The sequence below is a fragment of the Balaenoptera musculus genome, chromosome 4 (genome assembly GCF_009873245.2).
Source record: "Balaenoptera musculus isolate JJ_BM4_2016_0621 chromosome 4, mBalMus1.pri.v3, whole genome shotgun sequence".
Taxonomy (NCBI): Eukaryota; Metazoa; Chordata; class Mammalia; order Artiodactyla; family Balaenopteridae; genus Balaenoptera; species Balaenoptera musculus.
In genome coordinates this window covers 141,037,185-141,064,370 of record NC_045788.1, presented here as the reverse complement: position 1 = coordinate 141,064,370, position 27,186 = coordinate 141,037,185, and the positions used below count along the sequence as shown (strand labels likewise).

The 27,186-nt window shown below is 56.7% G+C and overlaps 1 protein-coding gene across 3 annotated transcripts in view; it reads left to right on the top strand.

The window, feature by feature from the left end:
* PRDM15 (PR/SET domain 15) overlaps positions 1-27,186 on the top strand; it is a 56,284-nt gene that overhangs the window by 16,829 nt on the left and 12,269 nt on the right. For all 3 annotated transcript variants that reach the window (XM_036851763.1, XM_036851764.1, XM_036851765.1), the window contains exons 5-18: positions 2,269-2,521; positions 9,252-9,353; positions 10,632-10,856; positions 12,362-12,482; positions 13,880-14,061; positions 14,176-14,270; positions 14,605-14,692; positions 19,350-19,517; positions 21,670-21,767; positions 23,964-24,095; positions 24,668-24,802; positions 25,501-25,664; positions 26,558-26,637; positions 26,913-27,032. In XM_036851763.1, the coding sequence (XP_036707658.1) occupies positions 2,269-2,521; positions 9,252-9,353; positions 10,632-10,856; positions 12,362-12,482; positions 13,880-14,061; positions 14,176-14,270; positions 14,605-14,692; positions 19,350-19,517; positions 21,670-21,767; positions 23,964-24,095; positions 24,668-24,802; positions 25,501-25,664; positions 26,558-26,637; positions 26,913-27,032 (1,963 nt within the window). The remainder of the gene's footprint in view (positions 1-2,268; positions 2,522-9,251; positions 9,354-10,631; positions 10,857-12,361; positions 12,483-13,879; positions 14,062-14,175; positions 14,271-14,604; positions 14,693-19,349; positions 19,518-21,669; positions 21,768-23,963; positions 24,096-24,667; positions 24,803-25,500; positions 25,665-26,557; positions 26,638-26,912; positions 27,033-27,186) is intronic.

Below are 27,186 nucleotides of genomic sequence, written 5' to 3'. Positions count from 1 at the left end.
TGGGGCCAGTGGGGGGAGGCAGAACCCCTGCTTTGTGACCTTCCTCATGCAGATGGGGCGATGCCCGCTGAGTTCCCGTGATTCATAAATGTCTTGGAAACAGCTCTAGGTATTATAGTTCTGCTGAATTTCCAAGACAATGTTCAGATTTTTTTTTAGTTTGTTTTTATATCACAAGAGCATCAGAGTTAAGTATTTTGCAAGACATTAAAGAGAGTCTATTTAAAACATATGCAAGAGTAGACCCCCAGTGCAGGCTTTAGGAGGGGGACTTTCTGTGGATTTTTGCAGGGGTGCGTTAGTATTTTTGCAGGAGTGCGTTAGTATTTTCACACCGGTGCAGAGCGTAGGATACTTTGCAAGGCTCTTTTGAAAGGAAGGTGTCTTGTCGAGGCCTTGATGAGAGGCCAGTGCAAAATTTGGCAGCTCTGAAAAGCACATCAGGCTGGAAAATGACAGCTTTTATACAACACTGAGAAAAACGAAATGGAAGAAAATCGGTGGGAGGGCTTGGATCACTTAAAGTGAGACCCATGGAGGCGCCGTGAGGCGAGGGACGTGGGTGTCAGTCACAGCTCTGTCCCCGCACCCAGTACGCGCCCAGCCTCAGCCAGCCTTCAAAAACACCTGTGAAATAAACGGAGAGGAACAGGTGCTGGTCGGGCAACGGTTACCCCGAGAGGTGAGCTCTCCTGGAGACCCTTAGCAGAGACCCACGTGTTTCAGGACAGAGATGATCTAGGTGACCGCAGAGTTTCACCAGTCCTTGGAGAACTGAGTTTACAAGGCAGATTTCAGCACAGCAGAGCGAAAGGAAAGGCACTTGATTTGTTTGCAAAGAAAGAAAAGAAAGAAACGTTATTTTATGTGAAGGAGTGAGGTAAAGAGGCCTGGGGCTGATGCACATAATCGCTATGGGCCCGAGGTTGGCCGAGGCCCCTTTGAAAAAGTCCTTTGTGCCTGTTTTGGTTTCTTTCGGCGACTCAGATTCTGAAGGTCTGCGTCTCGTATTGAGTTGTTTCCAGCACAGGCTCGCCTGGGTGCTGGGGGCACCTGGGTGTTGGGGGCAGCTTTATGCCCATGGAGGGAGGGCAGGGGAGCAGTTCCCACACCGGCTCAGGGTCGTTAGGCACCTGGTGGACCCCTCTGTCCCCTCCCCTTGCTTCCGAGGGCTCCATCCTCAAAGAGGGCCTCTAGCTCTTAGCAGTGGGGAGCCCCTACAGGAAAAGCCCAGAAGAGTGGGGAGATTTCTTCCTACAACGAGGAAGCAATGATTGCATCAGAAAATGGCAGACAGGAACCCCCTATTCCATGTGGTTACTTTGAACTTCAAAATATTCAAGCTTCTCCCCTGGTCCCTGCCTGCATTTAATCCATAAAACAGTGGTGCTGCTTTGCAGATGAGGGCGCAGCTTATAAAGATCGAGGGACTTTGCTAAAGTCACTGACCATACTTGCAACGGAGCCGGGAGAAGAACTTGGGTGTCCTGATGCCCAGATGGACCATGAGTAGAACTCAGGCATCCTAATTCCCACCTGGGCCACGTGTAGAACTCAGATGTCCCGATGACACCTGGGCCAGGTATAGAGTTCAGGTGTCCCGAGGACGTCTGGAACTGGAGTAGAACTCAGGTGTCCTGATTCCCACCTGTGCCATGCCTGCAATTGAGGTGTCCTGATGACACCTGGGCTGGGAGTAGAACTCAAGTGCCTTCATGCCCACTTGAAAACTGATTAGAACTTGAGTGCCCAGGTTCTACACCTGGACCACAAGTAGACCTCAGATGTCCTAGTTCCCAGCCGGGCCACGCATAGAACTCAGGTCTCCTGATAACTCCTGGCCTAAGAGCAGAACTCAGGTTTCCTCGTGCAGCAGAATGCATGCGTCCGGGTGCGCACCTGGACCACAGGTAGAAATTAGGCGTCCCAGTTCCCACCTGAGCCATTCGGAGAACTTGGGTCTCCCAGTGACACCTGACCTTTTGCTGTGTCTCCTGCTTCCCTTTTGCTTGTGGTCAGCCTGACCTGTTCAGGGGTCTCCCTCTGCCCTCCCACCACTGTAAATGCCTAAAGAGGCCTGTATGGAGCACGGTTTGGCCTCTGATGTGGTGCTGTCCAGACTGGTCACTCAGCAGCCCCCCTTCTCTCTCTCACACACACACACACACACACACACACACACACACACACACACACACGTGCTGACACGCACACCGGTGTATAACCAGCCCCCGCCCCGGCCCCTCGGCGGGCCGCGCTCACCCCCAGGTGTTCCAGAAGGACGGGCACCCCGTGTGCTTCGACACCTCCAACGAGGACGACTGCAACTGGATGATGCTGGTGCGGCCGGCGGCGGAGCCCGGGCACCAGAACCTGACGGCCTTCCAGCACGGCAGCGACGTGTACTTCACCACCTCGCGTGACATCCCCCCGGGCACCGAGCTGCGCGTGTGGTACGCGGCCTTCTACGCCAAGAGGATGGACAAGCCCATGCTGAGGCAGGCCTGCCCTGGGCTCCACGGTACGTGGGGGCCCCTGTCCCCAGCGCGTCCGCCGTCCTGCCGCCCCGTGGGGACCCACGGCCCCTTGGCCGCACGCAGCAGCTCGGTGTTAGTGAGAAGAGTCGGGCCGGGAGGGCCGGCGGGCGTGGGGAGCACCGAGGGCTCGGTCCTGACACCACGGGGTGGGTCTGTAGGTCTGCTTGTTGAATATCCGGGCTGAGGAACCATTAGAAGAGCTCGCCCCAAGCCAGGCGCTTGCTGGTGGGCAGCTCTGCCCCCAGCTCTGCGGCTTCACAAGCCTCACTCACCCACCTAGTCCCAGGGCGTCAGGTTGTGGCCCCTGGGTTTGGGCAGAGGGAACGGAGCACAGAGAGGGTAAGGAACCTTCCCGGAATCGCAGTGCAAAGAGTGAAGGAATCAGGGTTTGAACCCGGATTCTGGCTCCAGTGCTGGCGCTGGCCACCTTCCAGCAGCCTCTTCCCGGAGGTCGGGGTGTGCGTGTGTGTATACACGTGTGTGTATACGCGTGTGTGTGCCTGTGTAGCATGTGTCGTCAAAGAAAGACCTAGTGGAGTCACGTGTGACTCACCCACATCCTTTTGCAAAAGCAAATCAGAATGCATGTCCTGCTGACCTGGGGTCGGGGGTATCACCCGTGAAGGGGCCGATGAATTTAAATCTTCTCTACCCACGCTGTGCGTCCTTGGGGTGTTCATCCTCTCCACCTGACCCTGAGGGACCACGTGAAGTGGCTCACATGTGGCACTGTGGCCTGGGAGAGCAGGGCTTTCATACGGCTCCACCTGGTACTGCCCGGGGCAGACATGCTTGTTGCTGCCACGAAGATTACTTCCTGTGGGGGAGAAGCTGACACTGACTTTCCTTCCGACCCCCAAACAACAGGGTTCTGACAAGGAGATGATCCCTCTCATTACGAGCACCACGGGGTACAGACGGCTCCGTAGAGTGAGGGGGTTGGCAGGTCTGGGAGGTTCTGGTCTGTCCCACGTGTGCATCGTGGCGGAGGTTTGGGAGCTGCTCCGGGTGGGCTCACGTGGCAGTGTGAGGGAGGGAGGGAGGGAGGGAGGGATCCGTGAGGCGTCCCAGACAAAGCACCACACACCGGGGCTAAAACAAAAGAAACGTGTTGTCTCACAGTCTGGAAGCCTGAAGTCCAAGGTCCGTATTTCCCAGCTCCGGTGTTGCCGACAGCCCTTGGCGTTCCTGGATTGTAGCTGCACCACCCCATCCCTGCCTAGGTCTCTCCCTGTGTCTCTGGGTTCTCTCCTTATGAGGACACCAGTCACTGGATTTAGGACCACCCTCAACCAGTCTGACCCATCTTTTCTTGGTTACCTCTGCAAAGACCCTACCCAAAGATTCCAGGCGGACGTGAATTTCCAGGACCCCTCTTCAGTCACTGCAGGCTGGCTGGGTGGTGGTGGCCCGTGGAGCCTCTGGGGGGTGCTCCGGGAGTGACAGATGGCTGCACGTGGGGTCTGGTGGCAGTAGAGGGTTTGCATCTTCACAGGGATATTTGCAGAGGGAGACTGGGCTTGATGGGCCTTTCTTTATTTTGATAGTAAAGGGGACAGAAAGAATTTGGAGAGGCCCTGGGTTTTTCACCAGACTGCTCTAGCCCCACCCTCTAGGATTTGCTAAAACCGGGTACCTGGTCCTGCCCCTGCCCCTGGGAGGCACCTGCAGTGGCACTCCGCGGGGTCAGGAGTCACTTTCAAGCACTGAGGTGAGGCCAACTCCCCGGGTGCTGTCCAGGGTCACCAGGATCTTCCTGACCTGGTTTTCTCATGTCCTGGATTCCTTACCCCGTGTGTGTCCCGGGACCAGCCCAGACTGCACGTCAGGGTTTGGTTTGTAGAGTCTGACCTTGTCAGTTGTGTCCTGGAGGTGGCACACATGCCCCTCATGGCTCTCAAGGTCAAAGTCAACACAGAGGTCACCTCCCCTTATTAGAGTACCAGTTGTTGGCTTTTTGCCTCCGGAGGGCTCTTTAATCTGGGGCTGCGTTTGAGAGCCTAGATCTTCATGAAATTAGCCCAGGACCGTGTTGTCCGATCCCTGCCTCCTGATTCCGTTCTAACCGTTCTCAAGCGGGACACTAGGGTAGCTGTGAGCCCTCCTCTGGGCTTCTGAGAACGTTGGGCGCTGTTAGTAATTACACCAGGCAAGCAGCGTGGTCACCCTAAACTAGCTTCTGAATTGGGGAAATAAATAAGCAACTGAGGTACTCTAAAATTTTAGAAATAACTTTTATGATTTTTTTCACTTTCTGTTTTGGGACAAATGGCAAGCACATATTTCTTGGCAATGCGATGGAAGTTACTGACTACTGTTAACTAGTTGGTTAGTTGGGTTCCTTGTTTCTTTTCTTCCTGGGAGAGCCCCCTGCTGAGTGACCGCTTGGCCCTGGCAGTGCTGCTGGCGCCAGTACCATTGCTGCACCTGGGGACGTGGCAGCCACCCTAGGACCCCCGCGTTGTCTCCTACCACCCTGGCCTCCTGCCCAGCCCCTTCCCCAGGCCCCTCCCCCCTCCCCTGACGTCCCCTCCTGGCACAGAGAGGCTTTGGAACCCTGCTCCAGCCCCACCCATCCAGGTGCCCAGGGCCCAGGGCGGTCTCAGGTGTGTGTTTTGAACACATCACCCATCGGAAGCCGTGCGATGGGAGTACTGGGTTCCTGGGTGCCCACTTCTCAGTAACGGGAGCAGATAAGACCTGTGAAGAGAGGCCTAGAAACCCGTGGAAAGCTGGTTTGCTGCATGATTCTGATTGTCCAGGTCTGACAGGTAAGGAGATGGCTTCACCTCTGCCCGTCATGAGACGACGCCGCTCCCCGTCCCGCCTCTGGTCTGGACGCACCCGTGAGATCACACGGGGCCTTTGTGGCCAGCGCTGCACCTTTAGCCCGATGGGGTGGGTCAGAGCAAGGTGAAGGGGCCTTAGGAACCAGTTTGCTCCAGAAGAGTCACGAGGGGGCCTGTGGGCAAGGAGCAGTCTGCCCTGCATTATTCATAAACCTTCTAGGTGAGCATCGGAACTGCTAAGGCTCATTAGTTCTCTCTCTTTTTTGAATTTGCTTCAAACATCTTTGTCATAGAAATCGGCCAATTTGTAGACTGGCAGAGTAGACTTCTTTTTTTTTTTTTTTTAATTTTATTTATTTATTTATTTATTTATTTATTTATTTATTTATTTATTTATTTTTGGTTGTGTTGGGTCTTCGTTTCTGTGCGAGGGCTTTCTCTAGTTGCGGCGAGTGGGGGCCACTCTTCATCGCGGTGCGTGGGCCTCTCACTATCGCGGCCTCTCTTGTTGTGGAGCACAGGCTCCAGACGCGCAGGCTCAGTAATTGTGGCTCACAGGCCTAGTTGCTCCGCGGCATGTGGGATCCTCCCAGACCAGGGCTCGAACCCATGTCCCCTGCATTGGCAGGCAGATTCTCAACCACTGCGCCACCAGGGAAGCCCTAGAGTAGACTTGTAAATACAGAGGGAAGTGGGTTTCCTTCTACCTGGCACACTCCTTTCAAAAATTAATGTGTATTTTTTTTTTCTGGTAGTGGATTTACTTTTCTAATCACATGTTCTCCTTGAGCTCACATTAAGGCTGATTTTTTTTCTTTACACACACCTGGGCCCGTTGGTAGATGAAGGAGGAGGCCCAGGAAGCCCAGTGGTCTCAGCGGGCGGATACGTGGGGTTCAGAGTCGGCTGTCAGCATCAGATTTTCAAAATCACTTTTCTAGTGAAAAAAATGAAATACAAATACATTTCGTAACATTTGGGGAACTTTTAAATCACATATAACATCAGCATCTTAACGACTCTTAGCATTTTTGATTAGCATTTTCTAATAGTTTTCAAAAACCAGCACTGTGGGCGTGTAGTTAACAAACAATAAGAGCGATTTTAGGTGGACAGTTCAGAGTTTGGACAGAAGTCTACAGTTGTGTGAGCTCCACCACAATCAAGATACAGAGCGTTCTCAGCACCCCAGAAGGTTCCCTTGTACAGCTCTGTACTCCGTCCCCTGGCGACCAGCATCTACCCTCTGTCCCTGTAGTTCTGCCGTTTCTTTTCCGTCATTTAAAAAGCCGTGCACTTCTGCCTGTTGAGGTCCTGCTGTACAGGCTGATGTACCACGTGATTGATCTTCATTACACGTTTTGCTGACCGTCCTGCTGTGGGCCTTCTCCCTGTCTCTCCACTGCCAGCTGCTGTTTCATTTTGCGTAGACACTTCTCTTTCGTTGGACGTGTGTGTGATTGGGATCAGGAACTGCCTTCTGATTGCTGGCTCATTTTTTCTTAAAACGTCTTATCTTGTAAAGGTAATTTTTGGAAACTAGAGTACTGCCCTCGGTGGGAGGACAGCAGTCGTGACTGGTTCTTCTAGTTAGTCCCGTTGACCTAGCGTTCAGGACACGGGGCCGAAGAGATGGGTTTCCTGCCGAAGGTCAGGCCACAGGTCAGGCCTATGTGAATTCCATTCCTGGGCAGGGACCTCGTGGTGGAGAGATAGCAGCTCACTCAGATTAAAAGAAATTGCCTTTATTCCCGAGTATCCACTGCCAGCGAACCCCTTCTCAGCCTCCTTCTCTGAAACTCTCCTGTGCAAGAGTGCTTTGCCCTCTGTAGAACCATGTGTGTTTGAGAAGGCGAGTGAGATACAGGAGTTTGGCCCTTTGTTCCATTTGTCCCCGATCTCCTCCTGATGCTGTTCAGTGGATTCCCAGAGATGCGTGCAGAGGAGAGCAGCGGCCGGGCCGCAGGGCACATCCCGCAACAGTACCCTGCTTCTGTGCTGCGCACTCTTCACTCTTGCTGCTCTGGTCTTGGTATAACCAGAAATTTCATACTGCAGTTACGTTTCTCTCTTCTTGTTATCTTACGGAGACTCAGAAAATGCATGCGAACGGTTGTAGCATTGGTCTCCGTCTGTTTCTTCCATCCTTTGCAACCTTATCGCTGGTTTTTGACACAGACAGAGGTGTGCCTTTTCCTGGTTCTGAATGCGTGTGCAGTCACTATTCTGGATGGTCTTGCTTTGTGAGTGGCTCCGGAGGGTTGCTGTGGGTCGTCCGTGTCAACACAAGCTGCACAGAGACAGGAGTGGAGGTGGTGGTGAGGGCTGGTGGCCCCCGTCCAGCCCCGACAGGCTGCCACGTGGGGTTTAGCGAATCAGTTTCCCGGGCCGGGAAATCACGAACATACATTCACTTAGAATGTCCCTGTTACCAAGTCAGCTCGTCCTGCTCACCGCACAAGCAGCCAATAAATCGAGAGACCAGTTGGGGCAAGAAATAACGACTTTATTTGGAAAGCCAGCAGACCGAGGAGATGGTGGACTTGTGTCCCAAAGAACCATCTGAGTTAGAATCCAGGCTGCTTTTATACTAAAAGGGGAGGGAATAAAATCAGGCATTTCCTGGTTCCGGTCAGGGGATGTGTTAATTTCTTCCTTCCTGCAGCCATTCACAGGTGAGCCTGGCCAGGATGTTTCCTGTGAGCCAAACAAAGGTGTTTTAGTTTAACTGTCTTTACCTGGGAGGCAGGGTTCCCAGTGAGGGGCATTAGGTATAATTTAAGCTTATAGGCAGCATCCCTTTAGTGATTCACTTGGAATAGAGTACAAAGGTTCTTCGCCATTACATCCCCAACTTCGAGGTCTCACAAGAGCATCGGTAGTTTTTTTTTTTTTTTTTAATTTTATTTATTTATTTATTTGTTTTTGGCTGTGTTGGGTCTTCGTTTCTGTGCGAGGGCTTTCTCTAGCTGCGGCAAGTGGAGGCCACTCTTCATCGCGGTGCACAGGCCTCTCACTATCGCGGCGTCTCTTATTGTGGAGCACAGGCTCCAGACGCGCAGGCTCAGTAATTGTGGCTCACGGGCCCAGCTGCTCTGCGGCATGTGGGATCTTCCCAGACCAGGGCTCGAACCCGTGTCCCCTGCCTTGGCAGGCGGATTCTCAACCGCTGCGCCACCAGGGAAGACCGGTAGTTTTTTTTGAGAAGGAGCGTGTGCAGCCAGGGCTCCCTCTGTGTTCCATGGACCCTGGTCACCTCCCCCCGCCCCCCAGACTCCCACGGGGGTGCCAGGAGGGCTAGGGGCACTGCCCCCGCAGTAAGCACCTGCCCCAGGCGGCTGTTTCAACCTAAGTTCAATAAAAGTGAAAGTCCAGTTCCTCAGGGGCACTCGCGCACGTGGCCGCCCCCCTGGCCGGCAGTTACGGAACATTTCTGTCATTGCAGAAAGCTCTGCTGGCCGGCGCTGGGCAGGAGCCGTGGCCACACCAGGGCACATGGCCTGGCTGTTTGGGGTTCCGCCCTTTCTCGTCACACGAGCCAGTGAGAGGTTGGGGAATTCGATGTGGGCGTAGCATGCATTGTTTCTTTTCTTGAAGTTGTACGGGGGATGGTGTCTGGCCCCACCAGACTGGCTTCTGGGAGGAGGCCACCTTTCCGTGACGGGTGGCAGCCCTGCGTCAGGCTCTGGTTCCGGTGCTCTGTGCCCGGCTTCCTCATCTGTGAGATGGGGACGTTCACAGGCACGAGCGAGTCCGTGTAGGTACGACTCCGAGAACGGTGCCTGGAGCATTGGACCCGCTCCCAAGAGGTGGCAGTTGTTACCGCTGTCATGTCACCTCCTACGAGGGCAGGTGTGCCCTGCACTGGGCTGGGCTGCACAGAGAGAGGAGCTGCTGGACCACCTCCCCCTCTTGTCTTTTGAAGCTGCAGGCACCCCAGAGAGCAGCACGCCAGTGGAGGCGGAACCCAGCCGGTGGGTGTGCAAGGTGTGTTCGGCCGCCTTCCTTGAGCTGCAGCTGCTGAATGGTAAGGGGCAGGCGCCTGCCCAGCCAGACGCCAGCGAGTCCCGTGCTGCGCTCACCCCGACGTGCTCTGTCACTTCCTCGCCATCCCTCTGGGATGGTGGCAGAACACACGGGAGTTCCCTGGCTTTGCGGGAGGAGCTCAGCTCCCAGCCTGTGTCTCCCAGGCCTCCTCCTGGGATCTGTGCTTTAGCTTGAATTTCTCTGCGTGTCTGGCAGCGAGGGATCTTGTTTTCTTTCTCTGAAGCTCAGCAGAGCATTAGTTTGGTGTGGGGGGCAGTCTCTATTTTTGTAGCCTTCCCAAGCATTTGCAGCCGGGTGGCCTCATCGTTAGCTTGTTCTGCTACGTGGCCAAACTTCCAAACCCTTCCCGTGACACGCAGCACGTAACGTTGTTTGCATTAAAACTTTCCTTCCCTCATTCCCTCACCCCTTTCCTTCCCTGGCCCCTCGAGGGCTCTCGCCCTGCACAGTGGCCCTGAGTGTGGAACAAATGGGGAGATAGCCGCCACTTCACACCGAGGCCTGTGTGAGCCAGTCGAGGTTGTCGATGGGGAGAATCGGTCCTTGGCCGAATGTGCAGGCGGGCGCCAGTGGTCGCTTGAGGGCGCTAGTCCCCATCTGTCTCATGGGTCACTCCTCTGCCCTCTTGCTGGTGCCCTGCCCTCCGGCCAGCCTAAGCCCAGCTCACCTTCGTTCAGGGAGCGTGGCCACCCCTGTCTGTTTCCTGTGTGTGGCCCAGTTGTCTTTCCTTGGGAGGTCTTTGAGGTTTCTTCCATTGAAAATAAAGGTTTTTGGCTTTCGTGCAGTGTTTTGAAAGACAATTTTGTTCATTATGAATTGAATATTTATCAGTATTCCTCTTCAAAGGCTACGTTTTAAAATAATTGTATTATATATTCATTGTAGAAAAATTAGAAAGCTTAAATAAGCTTTGAGAAGAATATAAAAACTGCCTGTAAGGTCACCATAGAGAGACCCACATTACCTTTTTGCTGTGTTCTTCCACAGTTTCCCTTTGCTCATACACGTGTACCCATGCTTTTAGTTTTTACAAAACTGTGCGTGATTTTACAAACTGCCCTGCTTCTATCGCCTGACTGCCTTTTTAAAATGGTTGTTGTGTTTGGTGCAGTGGAAATGCTGTCGTTTTCAAAGCAGAAGAAATAAAGTTTATTTGCCTGTGCAGAGGGCACACTATTAGCAAATAAGATTAAAAACAAACAAAATGGAGGTGGGGAGCGGACGCCCTGCCTTATGCTTTTGCTTCCCTGTCCTGCAGAGCACCTGTCGGGCCATTTGGAACAATCCAAAAGCGTCCCCCCAGCCGGCCAGCAGGACCCGGCTGCAGAGAAGGAAGCAGACGTGCCCCGGGGGGAGCCTCCCGCGGTTCCCAAGAGCGTCAGTGCCGCCAAAGAGCAGAAGAAAAAGCCTCGAAGGGGGAGAAAACCCAAAGCATCCAAACCAGAGCAGCCTCTAGTTATTGTTGAAGGCAAGGAGCCCGCAGGTGAGGCTGGTCCCGGGGGCGGGGCCCACATGCGGTGCTGGCCCTGGGGTAGCAGTGAAGGGAATGGCGAGGGACCTGAGGCCATGTTGCCTCCATGCTGGGTAGCAAAACTCGGCCCAGAGCGCACACGGAGGCGAAGGCTCAGCCCTCCTCTTCCGCTGAAGCGGCTCTTCGCGTACGGTGACTCGCAGTGCCGTTGGCAGGGCGTGCCGGCTGTGACCTGTGACAAGCGGGTCCACCTGTGTAGCCGGATATCAGGACAGAGAACACGTCCATCCCCCCCAGCCGCTTCCCTGCTTGTCTCCGCGTGGACTGGCGTTCCCGTCCTGGGCACTCTTTCTGTGCCCGGCATCTCCCACGCGGCGTGTAGGGGAGACTCGTCCACACTGGGGTCCCTCTGCTTCTCCTTTGCTGCTGAGCCGTGTTGGTCCATCACGTAGACGCCCCACCGTCTGCTCCCGCGTCCCCTGGGGACGGGCGTGCAGCTGGTTCCCAGGCCGTGGCTAAAGCCCTTCTCTGACTATACGGTAGCCTCAGTTGAGCTTGGAGGGACCTTGGGCCCTCATTCTCGGGTGTGGGATTCCCACAAGGCCGTGTCCCCTCAGCCCTCACGTGGCCTCTGCCAGAAGTGCCTGGTGCCAGAGGATTCCTGGCGGGTCTCGCACGTAAGGACCAGACATGATGCTCAGACACTAAGTGCGTCCCCTCACTACCTTCCTTACTGATCGCTGGGCAGTTTTTCTTTTTGCTGTCTGCTGTAGCCCAGGATTTCTTCTGCGAGAGTGAGAAGAAATTTTTATCCTTTCTTGGAATCAAAGAGAATTCAGAGGAGCAGCCCTCACATAATATTCTCAGGAGAAGTGGTTTAAACTTCCCCTGGACGGTTTCCCTACTTCTCTATAAACAAGTAGAGAAAAGGAGAAGGAGGTGAAAAGCTTATTAAATGATTATTTCACTAATTCTAAGTTGCATTAGGAAGACATCATAGTAGGTGAAGTGGCTAAATCTTTTCATGTAACCTTCCCATATTTCATTTGTCCAGAGGTTCAGGCCTGGGTCCCTATTACGGTGGTTATTTGATATTTGACTCTTGTACAAAATGATGATCTGCTTTTGAACATACTCAAGATGGCTTGTGTAATTATAAAAATTAATATTTCCAAATCTCTGTCAGGACAGATTTAGTTAGGTTATAAGGTCCCACTGTACATCAAAGTGTTTCAGTTCTAGGTGGTATGAGAAGGGATTGAGATAATGTCATGACTTAATCGCAGATTATAACTCCAGTTTTGAGTGAAGAATAATATGTTGCTTTTCTAAATCTGCAGGTAAATGTGTGGATTCTACACTCTTTCTAGTTTGTTGTTTTTTTCCCCTGTGTCAATCTTGTGATCTGTGTCTGCTACGTTGGCCTGGCTGTGGCCCCTTGGGCCTGTCATCTTGGTTGGGTTGCGTTCCATCCCGGCCCTGGTGATGACACGGCCTGTCCTGTCCCCTCCACACAGAGCAAGTGGCAGAGATCATGACCGAGGTCGAGCCTGTGACTGCGTCGCCGGACGAGCGGATCATGGAGCTGGTTCTGGGGAAGCTGGCCACCACCCCCAGCGACGCCAGCTCAGTGCCAAAGTATGTCCCAGAGCAGCACGCGGGCCCGGCTTCACAGGCAAAGGCGCCGTGGTGGCTAATCCATTCCAGAGGGAAGGGCAGATGAGAGGGGATGGTTTACTTCTTGTAGGAAACGCATGCGCTTGGGAAGCAGCAGGAACTCTGGAGCCCAGGGGGGTTAATAGTGCATCCACTGTGAAAATAGCTTAAAATTTTGAAAAATATTTTTTACTGTAGTAAAATACACATAGTACAAAATTTACCATCTTAATTGTTTTTAAGTGTACGATTCGGTGGTTTTAAATACATTCACATTGCAGTGCAACCTTCCATCCATCTCTGGAACTTTTTCATCTTCCCCAAACTGAAACTCCATACTTACTAAAAACACTGACTCCCATCACTCCCTCCCCAGCCCCTGGCACCCACCATTCTGCCTTCTGTCTCTGTGAAGACCTTAGAGGAGGTACCTTTGTCTCTAGGGACCTCATATAAGTGTTCTCACACGGTGTTTGTCTTTTTGTGACTGGCTTATTTCACTTAGCGTAATGCCCTCGAGGTTCATCCGTGTTGTAGCAGGTGTCGGACTGTCCTTGCATTTTAAGGCAGAATAACATTCCATCATGTGGATGGACCACATTTTGTTTATCCATTCTTCCATCAAGGACACTTGTGTTGCTTCTGCCTTTTGGCTGCTGTGAACAAATGCTGCTATGATAGAACAGTTTGTATTTAAATTTCTGTAAATTTAACACCTTGCTCTGTGTGTTTCTTCTTTTTATGAACGAGGAAAATATTTGTATTTTAGTTATTATTCTTAGGCAGTTTTTTGCCCTAAAGTTGAATAAGCTGGTGGCAGTATTTTTTTCCAGCCCTTTTCCCACGGGGTCAAAATGCGCCTGGTCCTGTAGGGTCCGGAAAGCTGTGGAAAAACTGAAAACAGAGCAGAGCAGTGTCAGAAATGGTGACCCTGACCTACTTATTTATACTCCGTCTTATTGCCCAGAGGGTTTCGGTAACTTACCGTCAGAAACACATTTAATAGGGAGAAGAAGTTTGAAAAATCAGGTTCAGGGAAAATATGAAACAGGGTAGAGGCAAGTGACAGAAAAGAGAACAGTTATGGTCACTCTGGTCGGCGCACAAACTGAGCTCCAGGCTTCCTGGTGGCCGGAGTTAATGCCCAGGGAGCTGAGTGGCCGGTACAGGAAAAGCTAAGTGGTGCCACTGTACGTTCAGGGTGTCTGTCCCTTCCAGGTGCCCCAGAGCTGCAGGGGTGCGCCTGAGCACGGCCCCCCTCTCTCGTGCCGGGCTAGGAAGATTTGACAGGGGCTCGCTCCCAGGTGACTGTGACCTTGACCTCTCTTCTCCGACGACCCCGTCTCCCCCGTCTCACAGCGTGTGTGTCTCACCCGCAGGTTCCCCCACCATCAGAGCAGCGGCATCACCCTCAAGAGGAGCCTGGTCCTCTCGAGCCGCCACGGCATCCGGCGGAAGCTGGTCCGGCAGCTGGGAGAGCACAGGCGGATCTACCAGTGCAGCATCTGCAGCAAGATCTTCCAGAACAGCAGCAACCTGAGCAGGCATGTGCGCTCCCACGGTGAGTCCCCGCGGACGTCGGCGCGGGGAGCTGGGCGGCGTGTCCCAGGCGGGCACGTGGCCTCAGGGCACCTGGAGCAGCGGCGCGCGCGGCTTGTCACTGCTCGTCCCTTAGGCGACAAGCTGTTTAAATGCGAGGAATGCACCAAGCTGTTCAGCCGCAAGGAGAGTCTGAAGCAGCACGTCTCTTACAAGCACAGCAGGAACGAGGTGGGTGAAGAACCACTGCTCTGTCTAGTGACGGAGGAAAGCAGACCGTTGACGTTGACGAAAGAGTCACGGGAGAGGGAGCGGGCGCCGGAGCGGCCGAGGTGGGTCCGGGCCTGGCTGGGTGCCGCCAGGGCTCGGGGCCGAGCGGGAGGCCCACATGGGCAGCGAGGTCACCTGGACGCGGGGCTCCCTTTCCGGGGCAGGGGGACGGCCAGGCAGGGTTCACGTTCTACGCTGGGCAGGAGGGTAGCGGGGGGAAGGGCCCGTGGCTGGAGCAGCTCCCTGAGGGGGTGCGTCCCAGCTGCCCCCGCTTCCCGTCCCCCCCTCCCACCAGGTCGACAGCGAGTACAGGTACCGGTGTGGCACCTGCGAGAAGACCTTCCGCATCCAGAGTGCGCTGGAGTTTCACAACTGCCGGACAGGTGAGCGGCCCCGCCCGGCGCTGAGGCGCAGGTACCTGGCGGGGTGGGAACCAGGTGTTCCGGCAGAGGGTGAAGGTGGGTTTAACAGGCATCCTCACCTGTAACGTTCCCCTCCGTTCGGGGTGCTTCAAGCAGCTGTTACTTACTCTAAAGAGACCGAAACTTTCCCTTTAAAAGGGGATTTATTTCACATCCTGTTATTCCTCAGAAGCAGCCACGTATGGCCCACAGTTGAGCCCGTAGTGAAGCAGGGGGGTTTCATGGTCGCCGAGGATGGTGAGCGGTAGGGCTGCTCTGGGACCCCGTGAGAAGTCCTTGAAGAGGTGGGGTCCCGGCTGGGGGGTGGGCTTCCGCCTCGCTGTCGGCAGGAGCTTCCTCAACCGTCCGCCCTCCTCCCTCCGAGGACCCCGCCCGGGTCCAGGCGAGGGCCTTGCCGCTCCCTCGCACACACCGGCCTCCACTGAACCTGCCGCTGTCCCCAGTCCCCACTCGTGACACGGACCCTCGTCTGCTTGCATGCAGCTGAAGCCGGCGTGCTTGGACCAGCCGGTGGCTGGGACGGGTCTCTGGGCCTGGCCGAGGGGCTCAGGCCCCGTGTCTGGCCAAGCGCACCGCTGGCGAGTGTATGTGATGTGTAAATCCCCGTGGACGGCCAGGGGACGGCTGCGCAGGAGCCCGGCCGGCAGGGGAGGCCCGTGTCCTGTCCCCGCGGCTCTTTGCCCTGTGCCCTGCTGGGGAAGGCGGGCGGCTGCGTCCCCACCCAGGGAGGATGGGGTTGGCGGAGGGTCGCTGTTGTCTTTTCGGCCCCCTCTTCTCGGCATCGTCGCACACCTGGGGGGTGGGTACCAGTGGCAGTCGGCTTAGAGACCTGCCAGGTTAACCTTTGGTTCCGAACCCCCTTCCTGTCGAGCCCTCTGTGTGTCACCGGTCACTCTGTATCGCTGTGCTGGTTCTTGTTAGGGTGCCGGCCAGCCCGCATCTCAGGGCACCCTTACCCCGTCACCTAAACCGCCGCTGCCCCTCCCTGCCCGTGGCCGGCACCCGCTCCTGCAGCCTCTGCCGTGTCCCTTTGTTTGGTTCATTTGCTTGTTCCGCTTTGAGGGCTCCTGTTGGAAACTGTGGTTTCCTCCGTCCGCAGTGCCTCGCTCCCAGGGCGGAGCTTTTCTGAGTGGCAGGTGAGTCTTGTCTCACCTGAGCTCTGGCTGCCCTGAGCGTCAGTCACAGCTTGAAGTGGCCTTGGAAGCTTCCAGGTGCACTTCCGGGTGCTACGCCACCTGCATTCTGCAGCCCAGGTGTTCCCAAAACCTGGGGGAAATCCACCAATCTTTTGATGCCATGTCAGTCAGAGGATCCTCGAGCTGAGCTTGTCGCCGGGCAGGATGGCGCTCCGTGTGGCCAGGCTCGGTTCTGCACGAGCTCAGTGGGTGGGCGTCAGAGCGGAGGGCAATGCCCCTTCCCGGCCCAGGTGTTTGCTGAGGCCCGCTGGAGGTTGAGGCAGACAAGTTCTCTTCTTTTCATCTTTATTTCTCTGGACACAAATGAAACAGAAGGTACTAAGTCAAAGCAGCAGTTGCTACATGTCAGCAAAAAGTTCTGTTAAACCAGACGTTCGTCTGTCTTCGTTATATAGAAGTTAACAGAGCAGCAATGAATTGAAATGCAGTTTCTCTCCAATTTCAAAGGTCAGAAGTTTTGGATGGAAGACCAAGGATAAACCTGGGAGCTGAGGTCATTTGTATAATATATTATTTGCATGCTGTTGTACTTTCTTATAGTGTTCATGTTAGGAGAATGTGTCTTCCGTAGACCATTAAGTCAGGGATTTGTGTGAGCTTTGAAATGATGGGTCTGCTGGGCTTTTTCTCAAGCTTTCACTGAGCAGGGCCTGTCCTGGGTGTGAGGAGGCCAGGTGGAGCTTATCTAAATGGCCCTCGTCTGCCCCCGACCTTCCTGAGGGAGCTGGAGAAGAGCAGAGGCCCATGTCCAGGCCCTCAGGCAAGACAGGGTCTCCCCGGGTGACCCTGCGCCCCCTCCTTCACCAGAGCCCACGTGTTGGGCTGCATCCCCAGGCCTGCAAGCCTTGGAGCTGCCCAACCTCGAGACCAAAGAAAGGGCCCGGAGACAGCGACAGAGACATCAATGGTTTATTGGACGGGGGAACCTTACACGTCTGAAACAAAGGTCCTGAAGCCACACCCCGCCACGTGCAGAGGGCAGGCAGCACACGTCAGGCAGAGATCTTCCCCCTCAGGGGAGAAGGAGGCTGCCACTTATAGGGGAAATTGACATCAGGTTGGCTCATCAGTTTACCAGGGAAACCAGCGGCTGGGGCACACGCCTCCCAGCCCCTCAGGTTAACGGCCATCAGGAGGGCAGGTGTTTCCCTTTAATGAACTAGCAGAGAGGCAGAGCCTTTCTGGCCTGAGGATTAGAACAGCCCCCAGCTGGGAGTGGGCGAGCAGTTCATGTGAGCGTGTGGAGGTGAGGCGGGCACTGGCCGGGCAGGGGGCAGACAGAGAGTGGGGCACAGCCATGCTGAGAGCCTGACTGTCCACCACATAGTAGGTGTTTGCTCTCAGTTGCTGCATTTTGTTAAAACATGAGTGTAGACCTCGAGGGCAGCAGGGATTACGGGTGGGAGAAGGTTGTCGTCGAGCACCTGCCTGGATTCCTGAACTGGTGACATGTGGACGCCATGGCAGGAAAAGCCACTGTGGTGACAGCCTGGCCCGGACAGCTGCTCCACCGCTGCCGTCACCCGGCGAAGGCCACACCGGAGCTGCTGGGGATGGTTAGAGGTGGGTCCTCTCCGTACGCTGGGAGGGACTCGACCCGTTAGAGAGAAGAAGCGAAAGTCCAAGGGCCACGCTGGCCCTTCCATGGCTGTCTGGTTCCTGGGCTTGTGAGGCCACCTGCCCAGGAGGGAGGCTTACCTGTGTGGTTTAGCAGGCCAAAGGTGGGCGGGGTCTCGGGTGATCTGATGGAACAGCCCTGTAAGGCACGGCCCTTCACAGAGCAGGATGGCAGACGCCCTTGTCTCTGGTGGTCTCATTCCTAAGGATCCATGCTAAGGAAATCTAGTAGGAAAAGGATCATTAAATTACCCACAGTATCAAAAATGATGAAGTAAATTGCGATGTATGAAGTGGGTGGAATATGATGTAACCACTAAAATAAGCCTGGAAATGTCTGCATGATAAGCACAGGTACTGCACACACACACACGCGTGTACAGGGGATTGTGTGGATATACCCCAGGGCCTCCACCTGGGCTGCACGTCGGGGTCCGCCTGGCAGAAGTTAAACTGCTGAGGCCTGAGTCCCCGGGGACGCTGGGCAGAGTCTGCAGCCAGTTTGGTTGGAGCAGCTGCCTGGGGGACGCTGCTCAACGTACAGGGCACGGGACAGCCTCCCGCAGTGACCCGGCCGGCGTGTCAGCAGCGCCCAGGCTGCGATTCTGGACACGGGAGTCTGCTGTGTGGCGGAGTGATGACCGCAATCAGAATCACTGTAGGAAATGAAACTTTGCCTCCGGCCTCCGGGATCTGCGCGTTCAGCAAACGTTTACTGACTGAGGGAAGTGCTCAGTGGGCTGTAGCCAAAGGCCCAGAAATGAGGGTGACACGATGTGACCTCAGGCCCTCGCTCTGGAGGGGGACGCACACTGTCACACCCACCCGCTCAGGTGACAGGGGACGGTGTTCCCGGCGCTGCAGGAGGGCCGCCATCTGGGACTTAAGGCTTAGGTGACGGACCCGTGGGCAGTTGTGTGTCCTGGCAGGAGCAGGGTGGGCGTGGTGGGGTTGAGGGCAGAGGACAAGGCTGAGAGGAGAGTGCTAGGCGAGGCCCCGAGACCCCCTAAACCAGGGGCGGAGGCCAGGTGGCTGGGGCCCAGGCAGACAGCTGAAGAGGTGCCAGGGCCGGGCAGGTGCCCTGATGGCCCCTGTGCTTGTGCTCATGGGGAGCAGACCCCCGGGCCGGGGGAAGGGGACAGGACACCCCAGGGTCTGCCTTGGGCACCTGGAGGGAGAGAGCAGGGTGGGCCTGTCAGAGGCCCTAGTGGGGCAGTCTGGCCACCTTTGGGGAGGGACTGGGGAGGGACACCGGGCTGTGGGTATCTCTGAAGGCTTCACTGTGGGGAGGGGGTGTTTGCTGGGGGTGGGTGCACATCTCCCAAAGGGGACCTAGGGACCAGACGGTTTTGTTTACAGGTGGGAGACACTGGGGATGTCTTTGTGCGATGGGGGCGGGGCCTGTGGAGGGCGCGTGGGAGAGGAGGGGCAGGTGATGGGTGGGCTTCGGGGCAGCGGTGGGGCGGGGCAGGATGCCGCTCATCTGACGCCGGGGGAAGCAGGGGCCGGCGCTGCGGTCAGGCTGGGTGAGGGGGTGAGGGCCCAGGACAGCTGTGGTCCAGCCACGGATCCCCAGATCCTGTGGGAGACCAGTGGCACCAGGGAGGAAGGAGGTGAGCTACCTGTTTGCTCTGCACGCTGCTCAGGCCTGGCTTGGCAGGGGGGCTTCGTCAGCTCAGGCGGTGCTGTTTCCCGGCCCCGCCCTCCTTCTGTGCCTCATTGCCGGTCCCACGGCCATGATGTTGAGCCTGTACTCGGTGTCACGTACCTAAAAGTCGCTGTGTGTTTCCCCGCTTCCTCGACAGATGATAAGACGTTCCAATGTGAGATGTGTTTCAGATTCTTCTCCACCAACAGCAACCTTTCCAAGCACAAGAAGAAGCACGGGGACAAGAAGTTTGCCTGTGAAGTCTGCAGCAAAATGTTCTACCGCAAGGACGTCATGCTGGACCACCAGCGGAGGCACCTGGAAGGTGAGTGCGCCTGCCGGGGCGGGGGGCGGGGCTCACGCTGGCCCCGCCTCCGTGGGTGCCTGTTGGCGAGGCGCCACCTGATGGGGATCGGCTCGGGCATCAAGAGGTCCTGATGGGGGATTAGAGCATCACGTGCGAGTGGGAACGGGTGGAAATGTCCCAGACGCTCCACAGCGGGGAAGGTTAGGAAAACCAGACTCTTTGTAGGACTGAATTTTATCAGTCACCAAAAACGTTTTGTTTTCAGAGAACTTAATATTGTGAGAAAATGCTTTCCATACGAAAGTAGGAGAAAAGCAGTGTATGAAATTTCACATGGGGTGTGGTGTGCTTTCAGCCGTGTGCGTGGAACGGAACGTTTCAGGCGGAGGCTGTTTGGGGCCGTGAGTGATTTTGCCCTTGTTCCTCTGTTTCCCCAGGGGCCCCTGATGACCCTCGCCATTTGCGGTGGGCTTGGGGTGCCTGGGGGCTGCCTGTCGTGTGGTGGGTTTACGAGAGGCCAGCGCAGGAGAAAGGTGGACTTCAGTGGGGTCGCTAATGGGGGGGGAGGCGGGAGGCAGCACGATGAGGGATGAGGGGGGGTTGCGGGCGACCCCACAGGGCAGACCCTGAGCTGTGCAGGGGAAGGCAGGGGCCCTGAGAGAAGAGAGAGACCGGGGACCTCGGGCCACAGGTGTGTCCTGAGCACCTGCCCTACCTGGGAGGCTTTCTCCAAGAGCCTGCTCAGACGGACCCTCTTTCAAAATAGCATTTTAGTTTTAGTGATCTTGACATGTTAGTGTTTTACCCTAAAACCCACTGCCCTCTTGCTGACCAGCCTCTGTAAGCAGCACTCACTGACCAGAGCACCTTGTTATAAAAGTTTGAAAAAAATCATTTTACAAAGAATTGTAAATGAAACGTACGCTTGTCGGGGGAAAAAGGTCAGAAAACAAAGTTGTACACGAAGTCTGACCATCGCACACAGCCGTGCGTGTACACGTGTCTTCATGGCTTTTAAAACAAGCCTGGAGTCAGGTCACGTCCTGCATCACCTTTGCACTCTGCCTTTTTACCTGGCCCTTCTTCACGTGGGTTCATAAGCTCCACCCCCTTCCATCTGTGATCCGGTGCTGCACTTAGCGCCTGGTGTCCGCTTAGTGACTGGGTGGCCTTGGTCATGCTGCTGGGCCTCGGTTTCCTCACCTGTGTTGTGGGGATGGCCGTTGTGCCGACCTGCCGGGCTGGTTGAACCGGACCCTGATGATAAAGCCCCAGGCGGGCCCATAAGTGCCGCCATTACTGCCGGAAGTCAGGTGTTTCCTGATTGACAGATACGTGGGTTGCATTTTACAACTTTATCTTACAACATTTTACAGCTGACACACTCAGATCATTTTCCTCGGGAATGAGCGAATGCTGTGTGGCCGTTCCGTGGTTTTTCCCTCTATACGGAAGCGTAATCCACGCCCAGTTCAGACCTGTGTGCTCTACGCCGCTGGGAGCTTTTTGGGGAGTGACGTACTTGTCTCCAGGCCACCGTGCTGGCCGTTCTTGAGCCCAGCTGTGCAGGAATGTCCCAGAAGGATGGGTCAGTGGTGTAGAGAGAGACCATGAGAAGGAACTTCTCTCTTTCTTTTATTCATAGATTTCCTGTTTCCCGAGAACTCCTAAGTCTGTTTCGATCCCAATTATGAACACTTATGCCTTAAAACCACAGAAACTTTATTATTTTCTGACTTTTTACCTTGATCCTCATTGGGCTGATTTAATTTGAAGGGTGAATATTAGTATCTTTTTATTAAAAATGCCCTCCTACTTACAGACGCCTTTGAGAACCCCACCTTTCCCTTGAGCCTTTAGATTGAGCACAAATACCTCCCTTACCAGTAGCTCATTCTGACTCCTCTGCGTGGAAAGCTCAAGACACTTGCTGCCCTTGGATTTCCAAGTTTCAGGTGCGGCCCGGGTTCCGGAGTCGGCGGTGCAGGCCGCCTGCCCTCCCTCCCGCGTCCCGTGTCGGAGCGCTGGTGCGTCATGGACGAGTGACCCCGCTCTCTCCTTTGTCCCACCCGTGGGCAGCCCTGTCCTCCGTCAGCTGGAGGTGACCCTGGCTGATGTGGGAAGGTCTCATGTATACTGACTCTCTCGGGCGGGGGGCGTGGGGTTTCAGGAGTGCGGCGGGTGAAGAGGGAAGACGTGGAGGCCGGCGGTGGCGAGAACCTGGTGCGCTACAGGAAGGAGCCGTCGGGATGCCCGGTGTGCGGCAAGGTAACGCAGGCTCGGGCCGGGGCCCGGGGCACAGCTCACCCTTTCTTAGGGGAAGATTCAGAGCTCTAGGCACTGTGTGTGGCGGGGGAGGGGGAACGTTAAGATCGAGTGGGTACTTGGTGTCCCCAGCCACGGCGTCCCCTCACTTGTTGCTCTGGTCATCTGCTCTCTTGCTGTGGAGGAAGGAGCTCAGCCTCGTCTCTCTTCGGCCACGATTTTTCACTAGTGCCACCCCGGCACGAACACTCCATCTCCAGCACCCCGAGCCACGTGCCTCTGGCGGAGACGGGAGGTCCGGGTTTATTTTCCTGGTCAGCGCTGGTCCCCCTGCAGCCTTTCCCACTGAGAGACTGACCGAGCCACAGCCGTGTGCTCCGTGCCCGGTCCACGGATGCCGGCGCCCCGAGCGAGCAGATCTGTCTGGGGCGTCGGGCTGGCCGTCAGAGGGGGTTCACTCCTCAGCAGGCCCTACACGTCCGGAGTGCACTCCCCATCCGAGCAGCCCCGGGCCACGTCAGCCCTGCACAGGGAACCCTGTCCGGGCGCTGCCCTCCAGGCCACGTCAGCTTACCACGTGAGATGGCGGTGGTCTTTGCGCACAAACGCCTGGTCTCGGCTGGAGGTGCGGCTGCTCGCTCCTTAGACTCACCTCCCGTGACTCGGCTCGCCCAGGTTCTCAGCCACGTGCAGCCCACGTGAGCCGCGTGGCCCTGGAGCGACAGCAGCCGCCAGAAGTGAAGGCCCAGGCGGACGGCCATCTGTGACTCGGCCCAGCCAGCTGGCACGTGGCAGCATTGCCAGATCTTTTGACCTTTTCAAGAGAAAACGGAAACCGTGTTTTTACGGGAAATTTCCTGATTTTTTTCAAACCACAAAGCAACAGGTCCGCAGGGTAGCGTGGCCTGTGGGCTCCGCGCTGGGGCTCTGACTTAGTGTGGGTTTGGGGGCTGGAGGCGGAGGGGGAGCTGGGGTAACGGAACACACGCCTGAGCCTGGGTGGCCAGGCCGGGCCGCTCACGGGCAGGGGAGGGTGGCGGCTGCCCCGTGTTCACGTGTCCCACTCATTCTGCCCACTGACCGCCGGCTCTGAGGAGCGGTGGCACCGTGTCCCTTCCATGTCCTTGGGAGATGGTGTACGTGAAACCAGCCAGCTGTGTGACTGACATTCAGACACCTTTTATTCTGTGAAATGTTCACTGAACACTCACGGAGGGTCCAGGCAGGCGGTGAAAGAGCCTGAATGTCTCTAGAACTGAATTCTTCATTGCTTCCAAGTATCCCCTGTCTCCAGCCCCGCCTGCCTGGAGAACACAGGTGCCGGGGGACACCTGCAGCCTCCGTCCCTCCCTGGAGGCCCATCTTCCTGCCCTGCTGACTCCTTTTCCCTCCCAGCCTCCCTGGGCTGTGGTCTCAGGGCTGTTGGCCCCAAGTCACCTGCAGATCTTGAAAAGCAATGTCCCGTGAAGGCGTTAGCCTCTGTTCCTCGTGAACCGTTTCCCTTTCGTTCATGGCGTGTTCTCTTCCTGAGACCATGCGTGGTCGGGGTGAGCTCTAAGGAGGCCTGCTCTCCAGGTTACTCGGCCACTGGGGCGAAGGCCGTGTGGGCAAAGACTCTCAGATCAGTGCGGGCCCTGGGGGTCGTCTCTGCTGCCGCTTTTGTCCACTGAGCTCTGCTGGTGGACGCAGGGCTGCACCGCGCCTGTGGGCAGCAGAGGGGACACCCAGTGGATGAGTACTGGGTGAATGACCGAGTCTCCACACGCCTCACTTTAGACAGGAAGCACTGAGAAACTGGGGGAGGCGGTGTGAATTGTGCATGAAATACGGAACACCCACTGAGGACATAACTCTTTTCTGATATCCGCTTTCAGAAAACTGCAGCTGTTTCTGTGACTTAGTCTTCTTGGTAGCCCCCATCCTAGTGAAATATTTAAGTGAGCTGAATAAAATTGAGCAGAATACCGTTTATGGTGAAGACTAGACAATGGTTAATTCTGTATTGTAATGGAAGCACCAACTTAAACGGTTGAACGGTCATGATTCTAGCACCACGTGATTATTTGTGTCTCAGACACTGAGGAGTTGCTGCAGCTCAAACCCTAGGGAGAAACTGCGCTCTTGTGCCCGGTTACGGCCTCCCAGTGGGCCGGGCACGCAAGGTAGCAGGCTTCCCTGACCTGGCTCTCCTCCCCACAGGTGTTCTCCTGCAGGAGCAACATGAACAAGCACCTGCTGACCCACGGCGACAAGAAGTACACCTGTGAGATCTGCGGGCGCAAGTTCTTCCGCGTGGACGTGCTCCGGGATCACATCCACGTCCACTTTAAGGTGAGCTGGCGTCCCCCTTCCGGGGCCGCACGGGGTGGGGGTGGGGGGAGCGGGGCCGGCCCTCGTGGTCAGCGTGGCCACGTTGCCGCTCTTCCGGTGAGCCCTCTGGAGTCTTTTTGCTGTGTCTCCTGCAGCCCACCTGCAGGGCTCACGATAAAACCCCTCCACGCTAGGTACCTCCCGGGAGAAGAACGAGGGTCGAGGGTCGGGACGGGGGGCATTTGCTTCCCTCCCTGCCTTTGAGGAACGTGAGACGGGAGCTTGCGGGTGTGGTGGGGAGAGGAGGGAGGATTCGGGGTCATGGCTCCGGGGGGGTGGGCGGAAGAAGTGCCGATCCAGGGAGAAGGAGGGAGTGGTCGGTGGTGACGCGGCCCAGCTCAGTGGCTGTTCCCAGCAGCTCCAGCCCTGGTGTTCACAGTCACCTGAACGCGAGCGGGGCCTGATGGCACTACCGTCGGGGGTTGGGCTGTCCCAGGTGACCCGAGGGCACGGTTTCTGCATCCGGTCTGCAAATCACCGGTTAAAGCTTGCACCAAGCATGTTAGAAGTTGGACCCGGTGACTGTTTTCCAGGACATCGCGCTGATGGATGACCACCAGAGGGAGGAGTTTATTGGCAAGATTGGGATCTCCTCGGAAGAGAATGATGACAATTCCGACGAGAGTGCAGACTCGGAGCCTCACAAGTACAGCTGCAAAAGGTGTCAGGTAACTGGACCTGCAGCCTTCGAGCCCTGGGGCTGCCGGGCTGCCGGCCCGCAGAGGCTCTGGCGTGGGGGGGCGCCTCACAGATGTCCTGGAAGGCACCCCAGGTCTCGTTGCCTCTCAGGGATGGTGGATACGGGGCTCACCGCCGTCAGGGGACCACTGTCTCAGAATCAGTCTGGTCCACACGTGCCTGTGTGGCTGACCGGTGGGGATCCGTGTCCACGGAGGTGGGCGCAGGCCAGGGCTCCTCTCTCCTCCGCCCGCCCCCCACACGGCAGGGACCCTTGCTTAGAGGCTGGGGGCGCGGTGAGTTTTCGGCAGGTTGCTGTACGGCCGTGGTCTCTGCGGCTTCACTGCTCAGGAAACTGTGGTTCACCACTGCCGAGCAGGTCCCTGTGTTCTCCCTGGCTGTGCACCTGTCAGGGCCTTCAGGCTTGGGGGAGAGATGGGGTCAGGTGGGTGGAGAGGAGGGGGGTTCTGGAAGCCGGCGGGGGTGGGGCGGGACCTGCCAGGAGGTCCAGGAGGACCTGGAGTCTGCTGCTTATGCACCCCCCCGCTGGCCCTGCTCTCAGGAGTCCCCCCTCTCCTGCTGGGAAGCGGGCTCTCCCCGGCGTCCAGGGCACCTGGGTGGCGGCGGCGCTTCGTTAGCCGCGGGGATCCGGGCTGCGTGCGCACGTGAGCAGTGTGCCTGTCCGCAGCTCACCTTCGGCCGCGGGAAGGAGTACCTGAAGCACATCATGGAGGTGCACAAGGAGAAGGGCTATGGCTGCAGCATCTGCCACCGGCGCTTCGCCCTGAAGGCCACCTACCACGCCCACATGGTCATCCACCGCGAGAACCTGCCTGACCCCAACGTGCAGAAGTGAGGCCCCCCGGGCAGGGGCTCCCTGGTCTAGGGTGGTGCGGAGGGAGGGCTGGCTTCCTTGCAGAGAGGCAGGTGCTCAAATCAGCCCTCCGGAGCGTAGAGCAAGTCATCTCTCCTCCGGGAGCCCTGGGCGGGTCTGGGGGAAGCACTGGCCTCGCTCCTTCGTGGGTCATCAGGCCTCTCCCAGCTTGCACGCCTTCCTGGACCCCTGACACAGGGGGCCGCGTTGCAGGCCCTGCCTACGTACGACCAGAGCGCCTTTGCCCCACAGTAATTAGGTTTCATGAGTGTCAGTCCCACATCTGGCTACAGCCCGTGATCAGCGCTGTGTGTCCAAGCAAGTCAGGCAACAGCCCTGTTTAGAGCTGAGTAGTCTGCTCGGGCTGCCGACCGGGCAGCTTGAGCAGCAGAAACGTATTATCTCAGTGCTGAAGGCCGGACGTTCTAGATGCAGCAGATCTTCTGCTTCCTTCTGTGACCGTGAGGGAGCATCTGTCCCAGGCTCTCTCCTTGGCGTGCGGCTGCCATCTTCTCCCTGTGTCCTCGTGGCCTTCCCTCTGTGCGTGTCTCTGTGTCCCTGTTTATAAGGGCACCAGTCATACTGAATTAGGGCCTGTCGTGAGGACCTCAATTTTAACTTAGCCACCTCTGTGAAGACCCCCGTCTCCAAGCACCGTCGCGTTCTGCAGTGCTGGGAATCAGGACACCAGCGTGTGAATTTTGAGGGGGACGATTCAGCCCAGGTGGAGGCTGAAGTCTCTGGGTCCCTTGTCCCCCGCATAGCACCTTTTATGCCCCACCTGCTGATAGAGGCGCTCAGGCAGGTGCACTCGGCCGCTGACGGCCCCGTGAGGCTGTGCGGGCCGTCCTGAGCCTGTGTCTGGTTTCAGGTACATCCACCCATGCGAGATCTGCGGGCGGATCTTCAACAGCATCGGGAACTTGGAGCGGCACAAACTCATCCACACAGGTAGCCGTGCCTGGGAGGACGCAGGGGCCCGAGCTGCTTCCTGCCCAGTGGTCATTCTCGCCTCCCTGCCGGTGCTTCTCTGTCCGTCTTTGCCACCGCTCCCCCCCAGCTCGGCCCCTGCCCCCTCTGGGTCCTCGCGGGGACCGGGGAAGGAGGGCTCAGCGGGCACTGCTCCAGCTGCAGGCGGGGGACCGAGCTTCTCCCCGTCGCTGCCGCCACGCGGTGACCGTGGGTGCGGATCTCCTGCTCTGAAAGTCTGACCTGTTGGTTTGTAGGTGTGAAAAGCCACGCCTGTGAGCAGTGTGGGAAGTCCTTTGCCAGGAAGGACATGCTGAAGGAGCACATGCGCGTGCATGACAACATCCGCGAGTACCTGTGCGCCGAGTGTGGGAAAGGTGAGGGCAGGTGGGGGACCCGGGCTGTGTGCTCAGTGGGGGGAGAGGGGCGAAGGCGAGAGCGGGCGCACGGAGGTGGGGGGACCTGGCCGTCAGGCAGGAGGGGCGGCCAGGCCACACGGGGGGTCTCCCAGACCCGAGTCATTTACTAAGA